The 17,635-nt window shown below is 50.4% G+C and overlaps 1 protein-coding gene across 1 annotated transcript in view; it reads left to right on the top strand.

Moving 5' to 3' along the window:
• Positions 1–17,635, top strand: part of ERFE (erythroferrone) — a 33,171-nt gene that overhangs the window by 3,363 nt on the left and 12,173 nt on the right. Inside the window, exons 2-4 of the mRNA XM_077826887.1 lie at positions 13,049–13,171; positions 14,520–14,622; positions 16,955–17,178. Of these exons, the coding sequence (XP_077683013.1) occupies positions 13,049–13,171; positions 14,520–14,622; positions 16,955–17,178 (450 nt within the window). The remainder of the gene's footprint in view (positions 1–13,048; positions 13,172–14,519; positions 14,623–16,954; positions 17,179–17,635) is intronic.

The following is a 17,635-nucleotide window of genomic DNA, read 5'->3' as shown; positions in this document are numbered from 1 at the left end:
CTGTAGACATGCTATGTCTTGATTTGTAGTAAGGCTTTTAACACAGTGCCACATGACATGAGCAAACTACAGAAATGCAGTCTAGATTAAATTACCATAAAATGGGTGCACAACTGGTTGAAAGATCACAATCAAAGAGTAGTTATCAATGGTTCACCATCACACTGGGAGGGTGTATCTAGTGGGGTGCTGCAGGGCTCTGTCTTGAGTCTGGTACTAATCAATATTTTAATGGATGACTTGGATAATGGAGTGGAGAGTGTGCTTATAAAATGTATGGGGGACATTAAGATGACACTTTGGAGGACAGGATTAGAATTGAACATGACCTTGACAAATTGGAGAATTGATCTGAAATCAACAAGATGAAATTCATTAAAGACAAGTGCACAGTACCACACTTAGGAAGAAAAAAAATCAAATGCACAACTACAAAATGGGTAATAACTGGCTAGGTGGTAGTACTGCAAAAAGGGTTATAGTGGATCACAAATTGAATATGAGTTGACTTGTTGGGAAAAATGCTAAAATCAGTCTGGGATTATATAAGCATGAGGGTCATGTAAGACATTGGAGGTAATTGTCTCATTCTACATGGCACTGGTGAGGTTTCAGATGGAGTAGAGTCCAGTTCTGGGCACTACACTTTAGGAAAAATTAGGACAAACTGGACAAGTTTAGGCTAACCTGACCCATGAGGAAAAGTTTTAAAAAACTGGGCATGTTTAGTCATGAGAAAAGAAGACTGAGGGCAGATTTGATAACAATCTTCAAATACGTTAAGGACTGTTACAAAGAGGACAGGGATCAGTTGTTCTCCATCTCCACTGAAGGCTGGGCAAGCAGTAATGAACTTAATTTGCAACAAGGGGTTTTAGGTGAGGTATTAGAAAAAGCTTTCCAACTGTAAGGGTAACTAAGCTCTGGAACAGGCTTCTAAGGGAGGATGTGGAATCCCCATCATTGCACATTTTTAAGAACAGGTTGGACAAACAACTGTCAGGATGTTCTAGGTATATGTGGTTCTGCCTCAGCGTTGCGGGCTGGACTTGATGACCTCTTGATGTCCCTTCCAGCCCGACATTTGTATTATTATGTTGATCTGTAGATGGTGATATTTTGAAGATGACTTTTGTTCACTTGGAATAGACCGTAGACCATTATTATTTACAATACATATTAAAAAGCACCTCAGCTAGGCTATAGGTGCCTCTGCCACCAATGGAAAATACATTTGGCTCTGGTTGAATTGATTGCCAAGTGCATGACATAAAACTACACAAAACTTATTTGTCAGGCCCATGGTTTTCCCATGAGGATGGGAGTTTTTAGGCAGTTATTTCATAGATTTCAAAGCCCAAAGGGACTAATTTATTATGATCTCCTGTATATCACAGGCCATTAAACCTCCCCTAGATACCCATGTATTGAACCCAATGACTTTAGTTAGACTAAAGTGGTTCAGTCCTCAGGAGACTAACCTGCTGTGTGCAGAGAACAGGAGAGCCCCAGCTGCCACCAGTGCCATAGGCCTCCATAGTTGCAGGGAATTGATTAGGTGAGATATGCCTTTTAAGTAACTGGACATGTCATTCCTTGGCTGGCAGTTTTCTAGCCATGCTGTATTGTCAACCCCTTTAGGGAGCAACCTTCCCTCTAAGACCATTGACATTGGCCAGCAGCTAACAGTGCCTTCTCCACTTGGGCTTCCATCGGTCCCCTCCTTTGGGTGTATGGAGGGATTCTACACTACTAGCGGAAGTGACTGGCTTCCTTGGGATGGCTATCTGGAAGTCCAGCCTGCATTTCCCACGGGTGTACAATTCCCTTGCTAATGAGCAGGTGGAGAGACATGGAAAGTACAGCAAATGGAAGATATCTAGCTGCTCCTGCACTGTCCCAGCACCTTCCCACATCACCCTCGTGTGGTAGAGATGCGGGAGTTGGGGCAAAAGAAAAGTTCAATGGCTGGCCCAAGGGCACACAAGAAGTGCCTGGTAGTGCTGAGATGGCACCTAGTTCTTTGGATGTTTATTCTGTGGATTTTTGTACTCTCTGCTTGAAGCCTAATAAACTCCAACATGCCTGGGGAAATAACACACATGCAATGTGAGAAGGGACTTGGAAGTGACAATGGGCAGCAAGTTAGATGGCACCAAAGTAGCCCATGCAGTTGTGTATGGAGCTGTCTCTGGTCCAGCTCCTCAGCTGGTATAAACTGAACTAATACTGACTGGAGACTCATGCTCTTGCTGTCCAGCCCTGTGAAGGGCAGCAGCATGCTGGGTGACCAGAGCACAGGACTGGGACTCAGGAGATCTTGGATCTAATCCACACAATGCTGGTGGCTCACTGTGTGATCCTGGACAAGTCACACAGCTTCCCTGTGCCTCACTATTCCCATCTGATGGAAATGAAACCTCAGGCATGTTCTCTTCCCTTCAGCCATACAGCCCTCCAGACTCTGTGGACCAAGTGTGAGTCGCTCATCCAACCATCCCTCCTAGCCACAATATGTATTCTGTGTCACTGGTGGAGCCAAGGCTTCCCCATGACACACATCACACCTGGGTGGACCACAGGAGGTGGACCACAGTAGCTGGTCTGCTGGAGCCTGCTCCTCTGGCACCTGCCAACACCGCTTGGTAATCTTCCAGAGGGGCTCCTGCTGAGGGCCTGCTGTCCTCTCTCCCTTCCCCCAGCACTCATTGATTTCAGAGGCAGCTAGGCTAAATATCCGGGAAGAGCAGGCCTTAGACCACTGCCTCTGCCACAATCACAGCTGCTGTTGCAACAGCCAGGGAGAGACTAGGGCCAGAACTCAGACCTAGACATCTTACCTGGCTGATCTTTGCTACAGTGAACAATGTGCCAGTGTTACACTCGTTTCAGAGTAACAGCCGTGTTAGTCTGTATTCGCAAAAAGAAAAGGAGTACTTGTGGCACCTTAGAGACTAACCAATTTATTTGAGCATAAGCTTTCGTGAGCTACAGCTCACTTCATCAGATGCATACTGTGGAAAGTATAGAAGATCTTTTTATACACACAAAGCATGAAAAAATGGGTGTTTACCACTACAAAAGGTTTTCTCTCCCCCCACCCCACTCTCCTGCTGGTAATAGCTTATCTAAAGTGATCACTCTCCTTACAATGTGTATGATAATCAAGTTGGGCCATTTTCAGCACAAATCCAGGTGTTGTCCGTCCCCCCGCCCCAAACCCACTCTCCTGTTGCCGGCACCCAGTGCCGAGAGGCTGAACAACAGCTTGAGTGGTTCGTTACCCAGTGTGCTACACCCAATAATCACAACGGGGTAGAGAAGCAGAAAAGTTTATTTGAAGCTTCAAGTAGGTACAGGGAGATTTGAATCTCAAATCCTGTACACAGAGCAGGAAGTCACACAGGCTTTTATACATCCTTTTTCCCAGCATACTTATCCAATAGCAAGCTGCCCCAAGTATCCATATAGCTAGCCAATCCAGTTCCCAGCTAGTTCCCTGGTTCTCTGTATCATTTGTTAAACTATACATAAAGCTGCTTTACTCAGCATTGTTCTTCCATATCTGCCCTGTATGGCCTTGCTTAGTTTCAGGCAGTCTGACTCTGCAGCATATTGTTGCAGATCCTCAGCATAACTGCTGTGTGTGCCTCCAGGCGGGGGGGCCAAGGACACTTGGGCCTAGTACGCAGAGTTGCTGCGAGTGCCTCCAGGCGGGAGGGGGAGGCCAAGGACACCTGGGCCTAGTGCGAGGGGGCTTCATCGACACTGGTGGTCTTCCATCCCCTCGAGTTACCTAGTGGCCATGGCCCAGTGTCCCAACAACTCCTCCCTTTGAGAACACTCAACAACCTTGGCTCTGAGTTTTCTCACTTGGGCTACTTATTTCTTTACAATACGACTTTGCATAAGCACTTTGTGATAGCCCTGAAGAAAATGACTTATTAACTTTTGCAAAAGGGCCCTCACACATGATACTGCACAGCATAATACCAGTAATACAAGCAATACAGGAAAGAGAAGTTTCAATAATAGGCTAAATAAACCACCAAGCCAAGACGACAAACCCCAGCCTGAAAACAAGGTTTGCAACCAATCGTTCTCTGGGGCAGTATAGGCAACCTGTGCTCCGGCTCAGGCATGGGCCTCAGCCTGTACCACCTTTTCATAGATCTCATAACTGCTATCATTTAAATATACACAACATCAGGGCCCGATGAGGGCACAAACCCCTCCTTGGGATGCCAAGAGATAGTCCAAAGCCAGCCTGTTTTGGAGGGAAAACATCCTGAGCTGCTGTACCTCTTTATTTAATGTTTTTACTGCTGACCCTAAATCACTAACCGAGTCCTCTAACTCTAAGGCCACCTTCTCAAGTACCATCTGCAGCCTTATAGTATAGCGGCCTATGCATGCCATGGCTGGGCCGGAAACCAGTGGTGCTATTCCCAGTACAGAGCACCCTACAATCTTCTCGGTTGTGAGGGGATTCTTCGTATTGCCCTCCAATGCTGTAGTCAGTCACCGCAGAGTCTTTTCTCGTGACTCAACAGAGGTGTCTCGGACATTTCTAATCTTTCCTTTGGGCAGTGTGGCAGTTATGGACAGATGAGGAACTCCATGAGCTATATAACAGCTACCTGTCCAGTTGGCTGACAGCACCTTGTAAGCCTTTCGGCCACATACAAAATAGTGACCCTGTAGGGCCCAGTAAGGACTGTTTCTTAAGGGGATTCCTGGGATATTTAAGGCTGCTTTGGCTGCTTTTTTAAACAATTTATATGCCCCTAAGGGGGCATCTTATTTTTTTGATTGGGTACAAGTGGAGGCGTTTCTAATTGTGACGTTCAAATTACACTTGCCATAGGGACCACTACAAACCCACCATTGGCTTGCTACATTGGAGATATTAACTGGACGGAAAGTTATATTTCCAAACCTTTCTTTTGTGGTAAGAGTATTTGTAAGAGTTTCCCTAAAAGGGGAGGAACCATTACACCCACACTGCTGGCCTCCCCTGTTGGTCTTTATCCAATATCCATCAGCCCACTGTGTAATAACACAGGAGCTTTTTCCCACAGGACGCCCATAGTGATCAGATTGGTTTCGGGTAAAACATAACACTCCCTCAGTGAGTACTGCAACTGAATACTCCTGGTCCTGATAGGTGGCTTGCTGTAAAGAGGTCTTATTCCAGAACGGCGAGTCCGTTCTTTCCTGCTCTTTGGTGGCTAATTCTGCTAGCATGTCAAGGGGCATTCCCGTTTTGGGGGACAGTGGAGTTGGAGCACATACCCAACAATCAGTCTGGTTTGTTAAATTAGCAACATGGTGCGCAAGTGAAACAAAGGAGTTATGCTCCCGGTATGCACAGTTTGGAAATACCAATACGGAGAATAACAATGTTACCCAATTAATTATCACCAGAGTCTTCCCAACCCAGGGTCTCCAGTACCTGGGTGGGCCCATTTTAGCATTAAGGTGCCCGCTATTTGTGTCTTTTAAACAGTAGCTTTAGCCCGAGATCGTCACTAGATGAGGAGTCAGCAGGTTGGACGGTCCACTGTTCTGCTGACGAGGGGGCGGGTACTGCCTTCAGACGAGAGTGATGGATCCAGTTCTTGTGTCCCTCGATCTTTGCCGCTGTATGGGAGATCAGCAGGACGGTATAGGGTCCTTTCCACTTTTCCTGGAGGGGCTCGTCTTTCCAGGTGCGAACAAGCACAGAGTCACCGGGCTGTAAGGAGTGGACGGGAGTGTCCAAAGGGAGAGGCTGGGAATCCTTGGTATACCTGTGAAGAGACAAGAGAACAGCAGACAGGGAACACATATACTGTGACAGAAAACCATTACCCAACTCCCATTCCCCTGACAGAACCGGGGTGCCATTCATAGGCCATGCCCTTCCAAACATAATTTCAAAGGGACTGAGCCCTAATCTACCCTTTGGGAGAACACGGATACGGAGTAGGACGAGGGGCAAAGCATCAGGCCATCGCAGTGAGGCTTCTTGGCACACTTTTTGAGAGATGCCGTTTAAGGGTCTGATTGGTATGCTCCACTACACCACTGGCTTGCGGTCTCCAGGGCGTATGGAGTTTCCAGGGGACCTGTAAGGCATGTGAGATGCTTTGAATGATTTTTGATGTGAAGTGTGTCCCATTGTCAAATTCCATCCATAGGGGGAGTCCAAAGCGAGGAATGATCTCCTTAACAAACTTGAAGGCCACTGTTCTGGCAGTGCAATTACGGCATGAGAAGGCTTCTGGCCATCCGCTGAACAGATCCACTATAACAAGGAGATATTTGAACCCTTGGGTCCGGGGAAACTCAGTGAAGTCTATTTGCCACACTTGTCCAGGGCCCGGAGTGGGTTCTAGGGCAGCTGGTGGCACAGGATGTCCCGGTCGGGGGTTATTCTTTTGGCAGACTAAGCAGTCCGCTTGTACCTGGGCAGACAGGGGTTGGAGTCCGGAAGTGATAAAGTATTTTCCCATTAGTTGGATAAGTGCTTCCCTGCCAGCATGAGTGGTTTGATGTAGTTTCTGCAGCACTGGCCGGATTAGGCCCTTTGGTAAGAGGACCTTCCCTTCTGGGGAATGGAGCCATCTCTCCTTTTCCCGGAGACCGAGTTTGTCAGTTAGCTGTCTCTCCTCCCCAGAGTACTGAGGGGTGGAAACTCCCCTACTGATGGGATAAGGGCATGCATATGGGCGTTCTCAGTCTGAGGGGATGGCAGGGTGGAAGCATGCTTAGCCTCTCTATCTGCCCGGGCATTACCTCTGGCCACATCTTGATCCTCCCTTTGACGGGCTTTACAGTGTACCACCGCCTCTTCCGAGGGAAGTTGTACGGCTTCTAGGAGCAGGAGGATTTGGGGCCCGTACTTGACTGGGAAGCCTTGGGCTGTCAGCATTCCCCTTTGCTTCCATAGGTCAGCATGAGCATGCAGCACACCAAAAGCATATTTTGAATCAGTAAAAATGTTGACCCACTTTCCTTTTGACAGTTCAAGTGCACAGGTCAGGGCTATTAGTTCGGCAAGCTGGGCAGAGGTCCCAGCAGGCAAACCTTCAGCTTCCACAGTGTCATGGAGGGTCACAACAGCATAACCCTTCCTCCTTTGCCCATCTATTACAGTACTGCTACCATCAGTGTACCACTCATAATCTGCAATTGGGAGGGGTACATCCTTTAAATCCGGACGGCTGGAGTACTGGACATCTATGATCTCTAAACAGTCATGTTTCTGTTCCTCTGTTTCTGGCAAGAGAGTGGCTGGGTTAAGGGTGACTTCAGAGTTCTCTGACAGCTTAGCCTGGTACCGAGCAATCCGAGCCTGGGTGAGCCAAAGCCCTCCCTTTGCATCCAATAAGGCTCGGACCATATGGGGAGTATAGATTTGCATAACCCCTCCCAATGTTAGCTTCTCAGCTTCCTCAAGCACTAGGGCAGTAGCTGCGACCGCCGGTAAACATGCCGGCCAAGCCTTTGCAACCTGATCCAATCCATGCTCCTAACAGCTGTGTGAGCACTCCTAGGGCCAATCCCCTTCGTTCATGAACATACAACTGAAACGGCTTAGAGAGATCCGGCAGGCCCAGAGCCGGGGCTTCCATCAATTTTCTTTTCAGGATTTTAAATGCCCTGTCAGCCTCTGGGGTCCAATAGAAGGGGTCATGATCTGCTCCTTTTACACAGTCGTACAGGGGTTTAGCCCACAGTCCAAACTCTGGGATCCATATCCTCCAAAAGCCTGCCATACCCAGAAATGCCCTGAGCCGCTTACGGTTACTTGGGGTAGGAACTTGGCATATAGCTTCCTTTCTTTCGCTTGAAAGCTGATGCTCCCCTTGCTGTATGTGAAACCCGAGGTACCATACCTCTGGGAGGGCAATTTGAGCCTTACTCCGTGCTACCCGATATCCCCAGAGTCCAATAAAATTCAGGAGGCTCACAGTGGTTTTAAGGCAGGGTGTTTGGCCCACAGTGGCAATTAACAAATCATCTACATACTGCAGAAGGAGGGCCTCCTCATTATCCCACTCCTCTAGGTCCCTGGCCAGAGCCTGGCCAAAGAGGGTGGGGGAGTTTTTAAACCCCTGGGCCAACACTGTCCAGCAAAGTTGCTTTTTAACCCTTTTTCGGTCCTCCCACTCGAAGGAGAAGATCTCCTGTGACGGGGTGGCAACTGGGATGGTAAAGAAAGCATCTTTCAGATCAAGGACTGAAAAATGGGTATACTGTCCCCCTATAGAAGCCAATAAGGTATACGGGTTAGGGACAAGAGGGTGCAGAGCCTTAACCCGTTCATTGACTGCCCTTAGGTCCTGTACCAGCCGATACGGGCCATCAGGCTTCTGTACGGATAGAATGGGAGTGTTCCAGGCTGACTGACATTCCCGGAGAATACCATACATTTAGGAATCGATCTATAGTTTCCTGTAAACCTTCTCTGGCTTCCCTCTTGATTGGATACTGTTTTATTTGCACTGGGCCTTTCCCTGGTATGAGCTGAATAGTAATGGGGGTCTGGTGGGTGGCCTTTCCTGGAATCCCTGATGCCCACACGAGGGGGTACACCTGGTCTTCCCACGGGCTCCATTCTGGGGCTTGCATGGCTGAGGGCTCAACTGCAAGGGTCATGATCCACGCATTCTCAGGGGGTAAGGTAAGGGTTATTTCATCCTCAGTAAAATGCAGGGTGGCACCGAGGCGACAAAGTAGATCCTGTCCCAGCAGAGGTGTTGGACACTCAGGGAGGTATACCAGCTTGTGGGATATAGTCCTATTTCCCAAAGCGCATTCCGCTGGGGCATACACTGGGCACTTGGTGTCCCTGCCTGTGGCTCCCACCACAGTAAGGGAATCTGCTACTGGCAACTGAAGAGGCTGATTTACGGCAGTTCGGGCCGCTCCAGAGTCCACTAAAAAATCTATTTCTGAGCTTCCCACCCGCATCTTTACTTGGGGTTCCGGGGGTAGGGTGGTCCGTCTCCCCTGACACCCCTATTCCTGCTCCGCCATCACCATCATAGGGGCACCCCCCTTTTCTTTTCTCTTTGGGCACTCATTTTTCCAGTGTCCCTCCTGTCGACACAGGGCACACTGGTTGCGACCCATTCGTCTCTCCTGCGGGCCCGGACAGTCGCGTCCATGGCCCCTTCCACCCCGGCCACTTCTCTTAGTGCCGGCCTGTACCGCTGTTACCATCAATCTCACTTGCTTTCTCTCCTTCTCTGTCTCTCTCAGACTATAAGCTCGGTTTGCAGTCTCTAAGATTTGTGCCATGGTCATGCCCATTAAATCCTCCTTTTTTTGTAACTTTCTCTTAATATCAGGGGCTGCTCTGCTTGTAAAAATTCCCTTAATAAATGACTCAGTTGCCTGATCATCAGGGTCTGCATTAGTATTCTGTCGAATGGTGTCCCAAATATGCTGTAGAAAGGCCCCTGGGCTTTCTTTTAAATCCTGCATTACTTCATATGGCTTTGCCCAATTATTATGTCGGACAGCCGAGTGACAGAGTCCATGCAAAAGCAACTCCATATAGGAGGTAAGGCGGGTCATATCCCCATGATCATTTGGATCCCACCTGGGGTCTGCTAGGGGGACTTGTCCATCCGGGTCAGGGACATTAATACGATCCCGGTCGTACCGTCTCTGCGCCTCCTCCCTTGCCTTGGACACAACCTGTTGTCTTTCAACCTCAGACAATAGGGTTCGCAGGAGGATGTTACAATCATCCCAGTGCGGCTTGTGACTACTGAGGCACCCCTCAAAGACTGATATAAACCTGCTTGGGTTGGTGGAAAACTCTTCTGCCTGTGCTTTGAAAGCAGCCAAATCCACAGGATTAAAGGGCACATGAGTATAAACCTGCATAGTTGTGGCCAGACGCCTGTCCGATCCAGACCGGGCGACTTTAGTTTCGGTGATTAAGGGATATAGGCCAACCATTGGGGACTTACAAGGTGTGGGTGTAGGGGCCGAAGGGGACACCGGCTCTGCCATTACAGTGGGGGTGGGGGTCTGGGGACTAACATTAGCTGCTACCGAACCAGTCGGAGTCAGATTACAGTGCTGTAAAATATCTGGTCGAGTACATAAAGTCAGAAACAAATGCACATACATATGTTCATTCCATTTCCTTGTTCTCTGACAGAACAGGAGTAACTGAAGGATCGTGCTGTAATTAATTGACCCTCCTGGTGGCCGCCACTCCTGGTCCTCTAGTTGATATTGAGGCCAGTTAACTGTACAGAATCGTTTTAATTGGCTCTTAGTCATCGGATCCGCACCAAATACCTTCCAGTTTGCTAGAATGCACACCGTGCCCTAACCCCTGAGCTCTGTCCCTGTCCCATACTTACAGGGTAACTCTGGGCGTCCCCAGGTTCCAACAGAGCATACAATCCGGATTTCAAAAGGTTCCTACCTTATCCAAGGGACCAGTTCTTCACCGTCGTCTACCACAACTGCTTCTCCACTATATGAGTGCGCTGCACCATTGTGCCCTCTGGGCTCGATCAAATTGCGTCTCCTCCGAGGCCCCCGATGAACTCACCGGTGTGCGCTGGGCATCGGTTCTCGCCGCAATCCTCGACCTCCAGGAAGGGTCCGGGCAAGGCTAAATTGCAGCCTCTGGCCCACCCAGGGACACCAAAAGCTGTTGCCGGCACCCAGTGCCGAGAGGCTGAACAACAGCTTGAGTAGTTCGTTACCCGGTGTGCTACACGCAATAATCACAACGGGGTGGAGAAGCAGAAAAGTTTATTTGAAGCTTCAGATAGGTACAGGGAGATTTGAATCTCAAATCCTGTACACAGAGCAGGAAGTCACACAGGCTTTTATACATCCTTTTTCCCAGCATACTTATCCAATAGCAAGCTGCCCCAAGTATCCATATAGCTAGCCAATCCAGTTCCTAGCTAGTTCCCTGGTTCTCTGTATCATTTGTTAAACTATACATAAAGCTGCTTTATTCAGCATTGCTCTTCCATATCTGCCCTGTTTGGCCTTGCTTAGTTTCAGGCAGTCTGACTCTGCAGCATATTGTTGCAGATCCTCAGCATAACTGCTGTGTGTGCCTCCAGGCGGGGGGGCCAAGGACACTTGGGCCTAGTACGCAGAGCTGCTGCGAGTGCCTCCAGGCGGGAGGGGGGGCCAAGGACACCTGGGCCTAGTATGAGGGGGCTTCATCAACACTTGTGGTCTTCCATCCGCTCGAGTTACCTAGTGGCCATGCCCCAGTGTCCCCAACACTCCTGTTGGTAGTAGCTTATCTAAAGTGATCACTCTCCTTACAATGTGTAAGATAATCGAGGTGGGCCATTTCCAGCACAAATCCAGGGTTTAACAAGAACATCTGAGGAGGGGGGGAGGTAGGAAAAAACAAGGGGAAATAGGTTACCTTGCATAATGACTTAGCCACTCCCAGTCTCTATTCAAGCCTAAGTTAATTGTATCCAATTTGCAAATGAATTCCAATTCAACAGTCTCTCGCTGGAGTCTGGTTTTGAAGTTTTTTTGTTGTAATATCGCAACTTTCATGTCTGTTTCATGTTCACCTGCACATCCACCAATGTGATATATGCCATCATGTGCCAGCAATGCCCCTCTGCCATGTACATTGGTCAAACTGGACAGTCTCTACGTAAAAGAATAAATGGACACAAATCAGATGTCAAGAATTATAACATTCATAAACCAGTCGGAGAACACTTCAATCTCTCTGGTCACGCGATTACAGACATGAAAGTTGTGATATTACAACAAAAAAACTTCAAAACCAGACTCCAGCGAGAGACTGTTGAATTGGAATTCATTTGCAAATTGGATACAATTAACGTAGTGTTACACTAGGGGCTTTATAAACTTCATGGGCCAGACCCTGAGCTGGTGTGGGTTGACACTGACTTCAGTAGAGCTGTGCCACTTTACACCAGGGGAGGTTCTGGCCTTATTTGCCACATGGGTCATGGCTAGGGTGACCAGATAGCAAGTGTGAAAAATTGGGACAGGGAGTGGGGGTAATAGGAGCCTACATAAGACAAAGCCCCAAATATCGGGACATCTGGTCACCTTAGTTATGGCTACAGTGCAGTCAGAGGCGTGACTGCAGCATGTGCAGATAAACCTGAGCTAGCCTGGATCTAGTCAATGCCAGTAACACAGAAGCTGCAGTAGCACAGGCAGCAGCATGGGCTAGCCACATAAGGACATACCAGAGTCCCGTGCTTAGACAACATCACTGCTGTTGTTATTCACACTGGCTAGGGTATGGCTACATGGCTTGCAGTCACACCTCTGACTACAGCGCAGATAGACCCATACAAGAATTACCTTACCTTCCACTAAAATGCAGCTACCGCTAGGTGAAACAGGTACAGCAACAGTCTAGGGCAACAGCTGACAAACTGAAATTGCGGGAAAGACTTAGCACTTCACCAAGACGCTGATTTGTGCTCTTGTGAAGTTTTAAGTGGACCTGTGTTAGCTGTAACTCACCAAACCGCTCCACTAATGCACCATACCTCCCCCCCTTGTAATGCACCAGAACACCAGCACCACCGGCTCATATGCCCACAACCCACCCCACGCTGGGCTAATATTCATGGCTGCAAGAAGCACTGTGGGCTGTATAATGACCTCTATTTACATCCCCTCCAAAACATGTGCCCCAGAAACATTGCAGCTGCTGGTGCTGGGGTACTGGGTTAGTCCCACCCAGAGGGAAGAGTGCCCTCTACAGAGTTTCTTTGAGTCCAGAGTTTTTCAGCGGTACCCCAGGTAGCCCAGTTCCCCATATCCTGCATGCTGTGAGCAGGGCACAGCTCCCTGGCCAGCAGATAAGGCAGTCACAGTGGTCAGGAACTCATTAACACTCCAGCAAAGCACAGGCTGGTTTCCGGCTGGTGAGTTCCTGCCCCTGCTGTGTAATGGGAGTAGTGTTGAGAATGGCACCCACCTGTGCCTGAACCACTCAGCAGCCCACAGAGCTGGTTACTGTCACTTTCTGTGTTCTTATTCTTTGATCTTCTGACAGGAACCCCTTCCTGAGCGGTCTCGCAGCATCGACCCCCGGGATGCCTGGATGCTCTTTATGAAACAATCAAACAAAGGGGTGAACAGCAAGAAACAGGGCAAAGGCAAATCAAAAAAATTCAAGGTATATATTCACATCCCCGGTGTGTCTGCACAACCCACCCCAGGAAGCCCTGGCTCAGACTCACTGCGCCCCATCTCACACAGAGATCCCAGGGCTGCTGCACCCACCCCACAAGACATCCCTGGCACAGGCCCACTGCGCCCCACCCTCCATAGAGCTCCTCAACCTGGGCCCATTGCGCTCCTCCCCTCACAGAACTACTCAGCCTGGGCCCACTGCGCCCCTCCCCTCACAGAGATGCTCAGCCTGGGCCCATTGCGCTTCTCCCCTCACAGAGCTCCTCAGGCTGGGCCCACTGTGCCCCTCCCCTCACAGAACTACTCAGCCTGGGCCCACTGCGCCCCCTCCCCGCACAGAGATGCTCAGCTTGGGCCCACTGTGCCCCTCCCCTCACAGAACTACTCAGCCTGGGCCCATTGTGCTTCTCCCCTCACAGAGCTCCTCAGGCTGGGCCCACTGTGCCCCTCCCCTCACAGAACTACTCAGCCTGGGCCCACTGCGCCCCCTCCCCGCACAGAGATGCTCAGCTTGGGCCCACTGTGCCCCTACCCTCACAGAACTACTCAGCCTGGGCCCACTGCGCCTCTCCCCTCACAGAGATGCTCAGCTTGGGCCCACTGTGCCCCTCCCCTCACAGAACTACTCAGTCTGGGCCCATTGTGCTTCTCCCCTCACAGAGCTCCTCAGGCTGGGCCCACTGTGCCCCTCCCCTCACAGAACTATTCAGCCTGGGCCCACTGCGCCCCCTCCCCACACAGAGATGCTCAGCTTGGGCCCACTGTGTCCCTCCCCTCACAGAACTACTCAGCTTGGGCCCACTGCGCCCCACCCCTCAGAGAGATCCTCAGCCTGGGCCCACTGTGCCCCTCCCCTCACAGAACTACTCAGCCTGGGCCCACTGCGCCCCTCCCCTCACAGAGCTCCTCAGCCTGTGCCCACTGCGTCCCTCCCCTCACAGAGATGCTCAGCTTGGGCACACTGCACCCCACCCCACATCGAGAGCCCTGGCCTGAGCCTACTGTGCCCCCACTCCAGAGAGCCTGGTCTGGGCCCATGGCATCCCTGGTGTAACAGCCCTACTCCTGAGCCCAGAACAGACCCAGAGGGTGGGGCTGAAAACAGTGACCAACCCAGCAGAGACGGCTAATCCTGCTGAGATTCCAGCACAGAGTTCAGAAGAGGCAGGTGCCCTTTCGGACAGTGGGAAGGGGAAGGGTGCCAGGATGTGGGTGACTAGAGGCTGGCACTGTGGGATGGAGCCATTCTTACTGGATCTACACTGGCTAGCTGTGCCCTAATTTAAAGGCACATTGAACTGACCAGCTCTGTGCTCTGTCTGGGGTTCCAGTTTGGCCTGCCAGGCCCACCAGGTCCCCCAGGCCCTCAGGGGCCTCCCGGATCCCTGGTGACACCAGAAGAATTGCTGAAGGACTTCCGGCTGCTGTTGAAAGGTACAGTATGAAAGCCAGTGCTGAGTGCATCTCCACAGGCACTTCAGCTGGCCTGGGGAGGTGGGTGTCCCAGGCTCAGTGCCAGGTTTACAATGGTGCCATGGAACTGGGCCCACGCTCAGAAGGGGCCCTGGCCTTCTCTGCTTGCACTGCGGCCCGAGACCCCATTTCTCCCCCTGCCCACCACTTGCTCCTCTCAGCTTGCCTGCCGGCTGGCTGAAAACCCCTCTACACCCCCTGGCCCCAACCCCCTGCTCCTCTCTGCCCCCTGGCAGGACCCCAGTGCACCTCTGGCTCCAAGCCTGTGTGGCACCGCCTGTCTCCTTGGGGCTGAGCCACCTGGGACTGGTGTAGAATCTTGGCCAGTCTCAGCCTGGGGAGGGGGTAGAGAGGTAGGGGGGCTTGGCTGGGCCCCTCCAGGCAAGTGCATCTTGAGGGAGGCCTTGGCCTGGCTGATCGCACCACTCCTGAATGGACAGAGCAATTCCCGGCCCCAGGACCAACCCTGGCTGTGCTGCTGGCTCAGCTCACTGACGAGTGCAGCCACTGGGGAGTTGGCAGGGGGCTGTGGGTGGGAAGATGTGCTGGGCTGTGAGGGGGCGGGGAAGATGTGTGTGTTGGGGCAATAGGGAGTGGGGGTTCTGTGGGGGGTGCTTGGCAGTTGTGGTGGGGCTGTGGGCAGGGGAGTGCTGGCAAAGGTGGTGTTGTGCAGGGCACTGTGAATTTCTGGGGGAGGTCTGGGGGGCATTGGGCATAGTGGGTCCGGGGGGGCTCTGGTCATAGGGAGTAGGGGTGGTGTTGGGCAGGGGGCTCTCTGGTGTGGCATGGGCCCGCTCCCCAAGGGGAAGGGGCATGCTGGCATCACAGGGCCACTTCGCGTCTGGCAACTACCGGTTTGTAAATAGTGCCCTCACACTGGGCTGGGTGGAGCGGGGTCGCCCCTGCCATGCCATGCCCCTGGCTAGTCCCTCAGTCTGGAGACTGACCTCCCCACGCCATGCTCCACTGCCTCAATGGGGGCCCACAAATATGTTTGGCACCAGGCCCACAAAAGTTTAATCCGGCCCTGCTCATGCTGCAGGGAGCGTGACACTGAAGGGACAAGAGCTCATGTCCTACCGGGGGGGGGCAAGGTCACCTTGTGAATCTGATCTCCCCTCCCTCGGGGTTGAGGTTAAGGAGAATAAGGGCTAGTCTACACTGGCAATGCTAAAGTCCTGCCGTGGCAGAACTTTTAACGTGGCTTGTGTAGTCACGGCAAAGCGCTGGGAGAGAGCTCTCCCAGCTCTCCCAGCACTCTAAAAAAACCCACCTCCATGAGAGGTGTAGCTACCAGCGCTGGGAGTGCAACTCCCAGTACTGGTGCACTGTCTACACTGGCAGCCTGGCTTTTCACACCCCTGAGCGAGGAAGTTGCAGTTCTGTAAAGTGCCGGTGTAGACAAGCCCTTAGTGGTTGCTGTCTAGTGCATGTGGGGAGTCGACACCTTGGTGGGTGCAGGGGCAGTAAGTTGGCATGCAGTGCTGCTTAGCTTGCCTGCCCAGATACAAGAACCAGGTAACCGGAGCAGGGGTGTATGTCTGGGGTGGTGTCTCACTCCCTCTTACACTGGTGCTCAGCCAGACTCAAACTCCAGCCCCAGGAGCAGCTTTACACTTTCAGCTTTTCACTCACACATCAGGACATGACTAACTACACATTTCAAATGTGGACTTTGTCTAATGTCACAAATAATAGTTGCTAACACACGTCTTGGTGATGAGGTACGTATTTGTCTCTGTGTGTGTGTGGATGTTAGGGAAGTGACTTAAGCCCCAATCCAACCCCCGTTGCAGTCTTTGGAGAGTCTCCCACTGACTGCAGTGGTAGGTGTGTGCTTGTGTGGTGAGATTTGTGTATGTCACAAACTCATTCCCTGTTTATCTCCAACACCTCAAAGGACTTCCCATTAGTTTTTTGGCTCAACACTTAAGAATCAAACTCAGCAACAATAATTGGGAACCCCAGAGAACTAATATTCCTTTCCTGGCTTCATGACTGCAATGAAAACAAATGGGAGCATTCGCCAACAAACCTCACTGCTGCCTAAAATGACCAGGACAGAACATTTGCCTGGATCAAGCACATGAAGCAGGGATGACTGAGATTCAGTCTCACCGGATGGTGCCAGCTTGCTGGGCTTTGACTAGAATTCACACCAGTGTCCATCCTGCTTCCATTGACATCAAGGGGCATTTTACCATTGGTTCCAATGGGAGCAGTCATTTTTCAGAACCCTTTGTAAATTGGTGACTCCTAAAACTGATTCTCTGTGGGGGGGGCGTTCTCTCAGAGGTGGTAAAGGAGCGGGAGAGGATGAGCCTGAAGGCCTGTGAAGGTTGCCAGGAAGGTGAGGAAGAGGAGGAGAGAGGAGAAGATGACATCTTGGCACTGGTTGCTGGTCCATTGGCAAGGAGTAAGCCACAGCATCGAGTGGAGGCAGCCTTCCACTGCCGGATACGGAGAAACATTTCCATTGAACGGAGATCCCTGCAAGAGCTTCGGATCTATTACATAGTGAGTGGGGGAGGGAGTTTGTCATTCTGGACTGGCAAAAATGCAGATTCAGTAACACTGACATGTTTCCCGAATTTATGTTGGTTTCACCAAATTGTTTTGGTGAAAAAACAAAGTACAAAAATTGACATTTTTCTAAATGAAACGTTTCAAATTTTTGGCTCAAAACACCTTTTTGTTTCAAAAATTTCTTTAATTTTATTTAAAAAACCCAATAAAATGTTTTAAAATAGTTGGAATCAAAATGAAACATTTCAATTTTGCCTAATGAAATATTTTGTTTGACCTGAAACAAATTTTTTTCTACTTTTTAATTTGTTGAAACATTTTATTTTTGGTTCAGCCTGAAATTGCGTCTTCTTTTTTTCCCCAATTTTTCAGAATTGCTAGTGAATTAAAAAAAATCCATTATTCTCACAGCTATATTCCCAGCATCTGATCTCTTTGAGGAAGATGA

This window comes from Eretmochelys imbricata, chromosome 9, assembly GCF_965152235.1.
Source record: "Eretmochelys imbricata isolate rEreImb1 chromosome 9, rEreImb1.hap1, whole genome shotgun sequence".
Taxonomy (NCBI): domain Eukaryota; kingdom Metazoa; phylum Chordata; order Testudines; family Cheloniidae; genus Eretmochelys; species Eretmochelys imbricata.
Note: the sequence above shows the minus strand (reverse complement) of the source record. Positions and strands in the feature narration are given on the sequence as shown.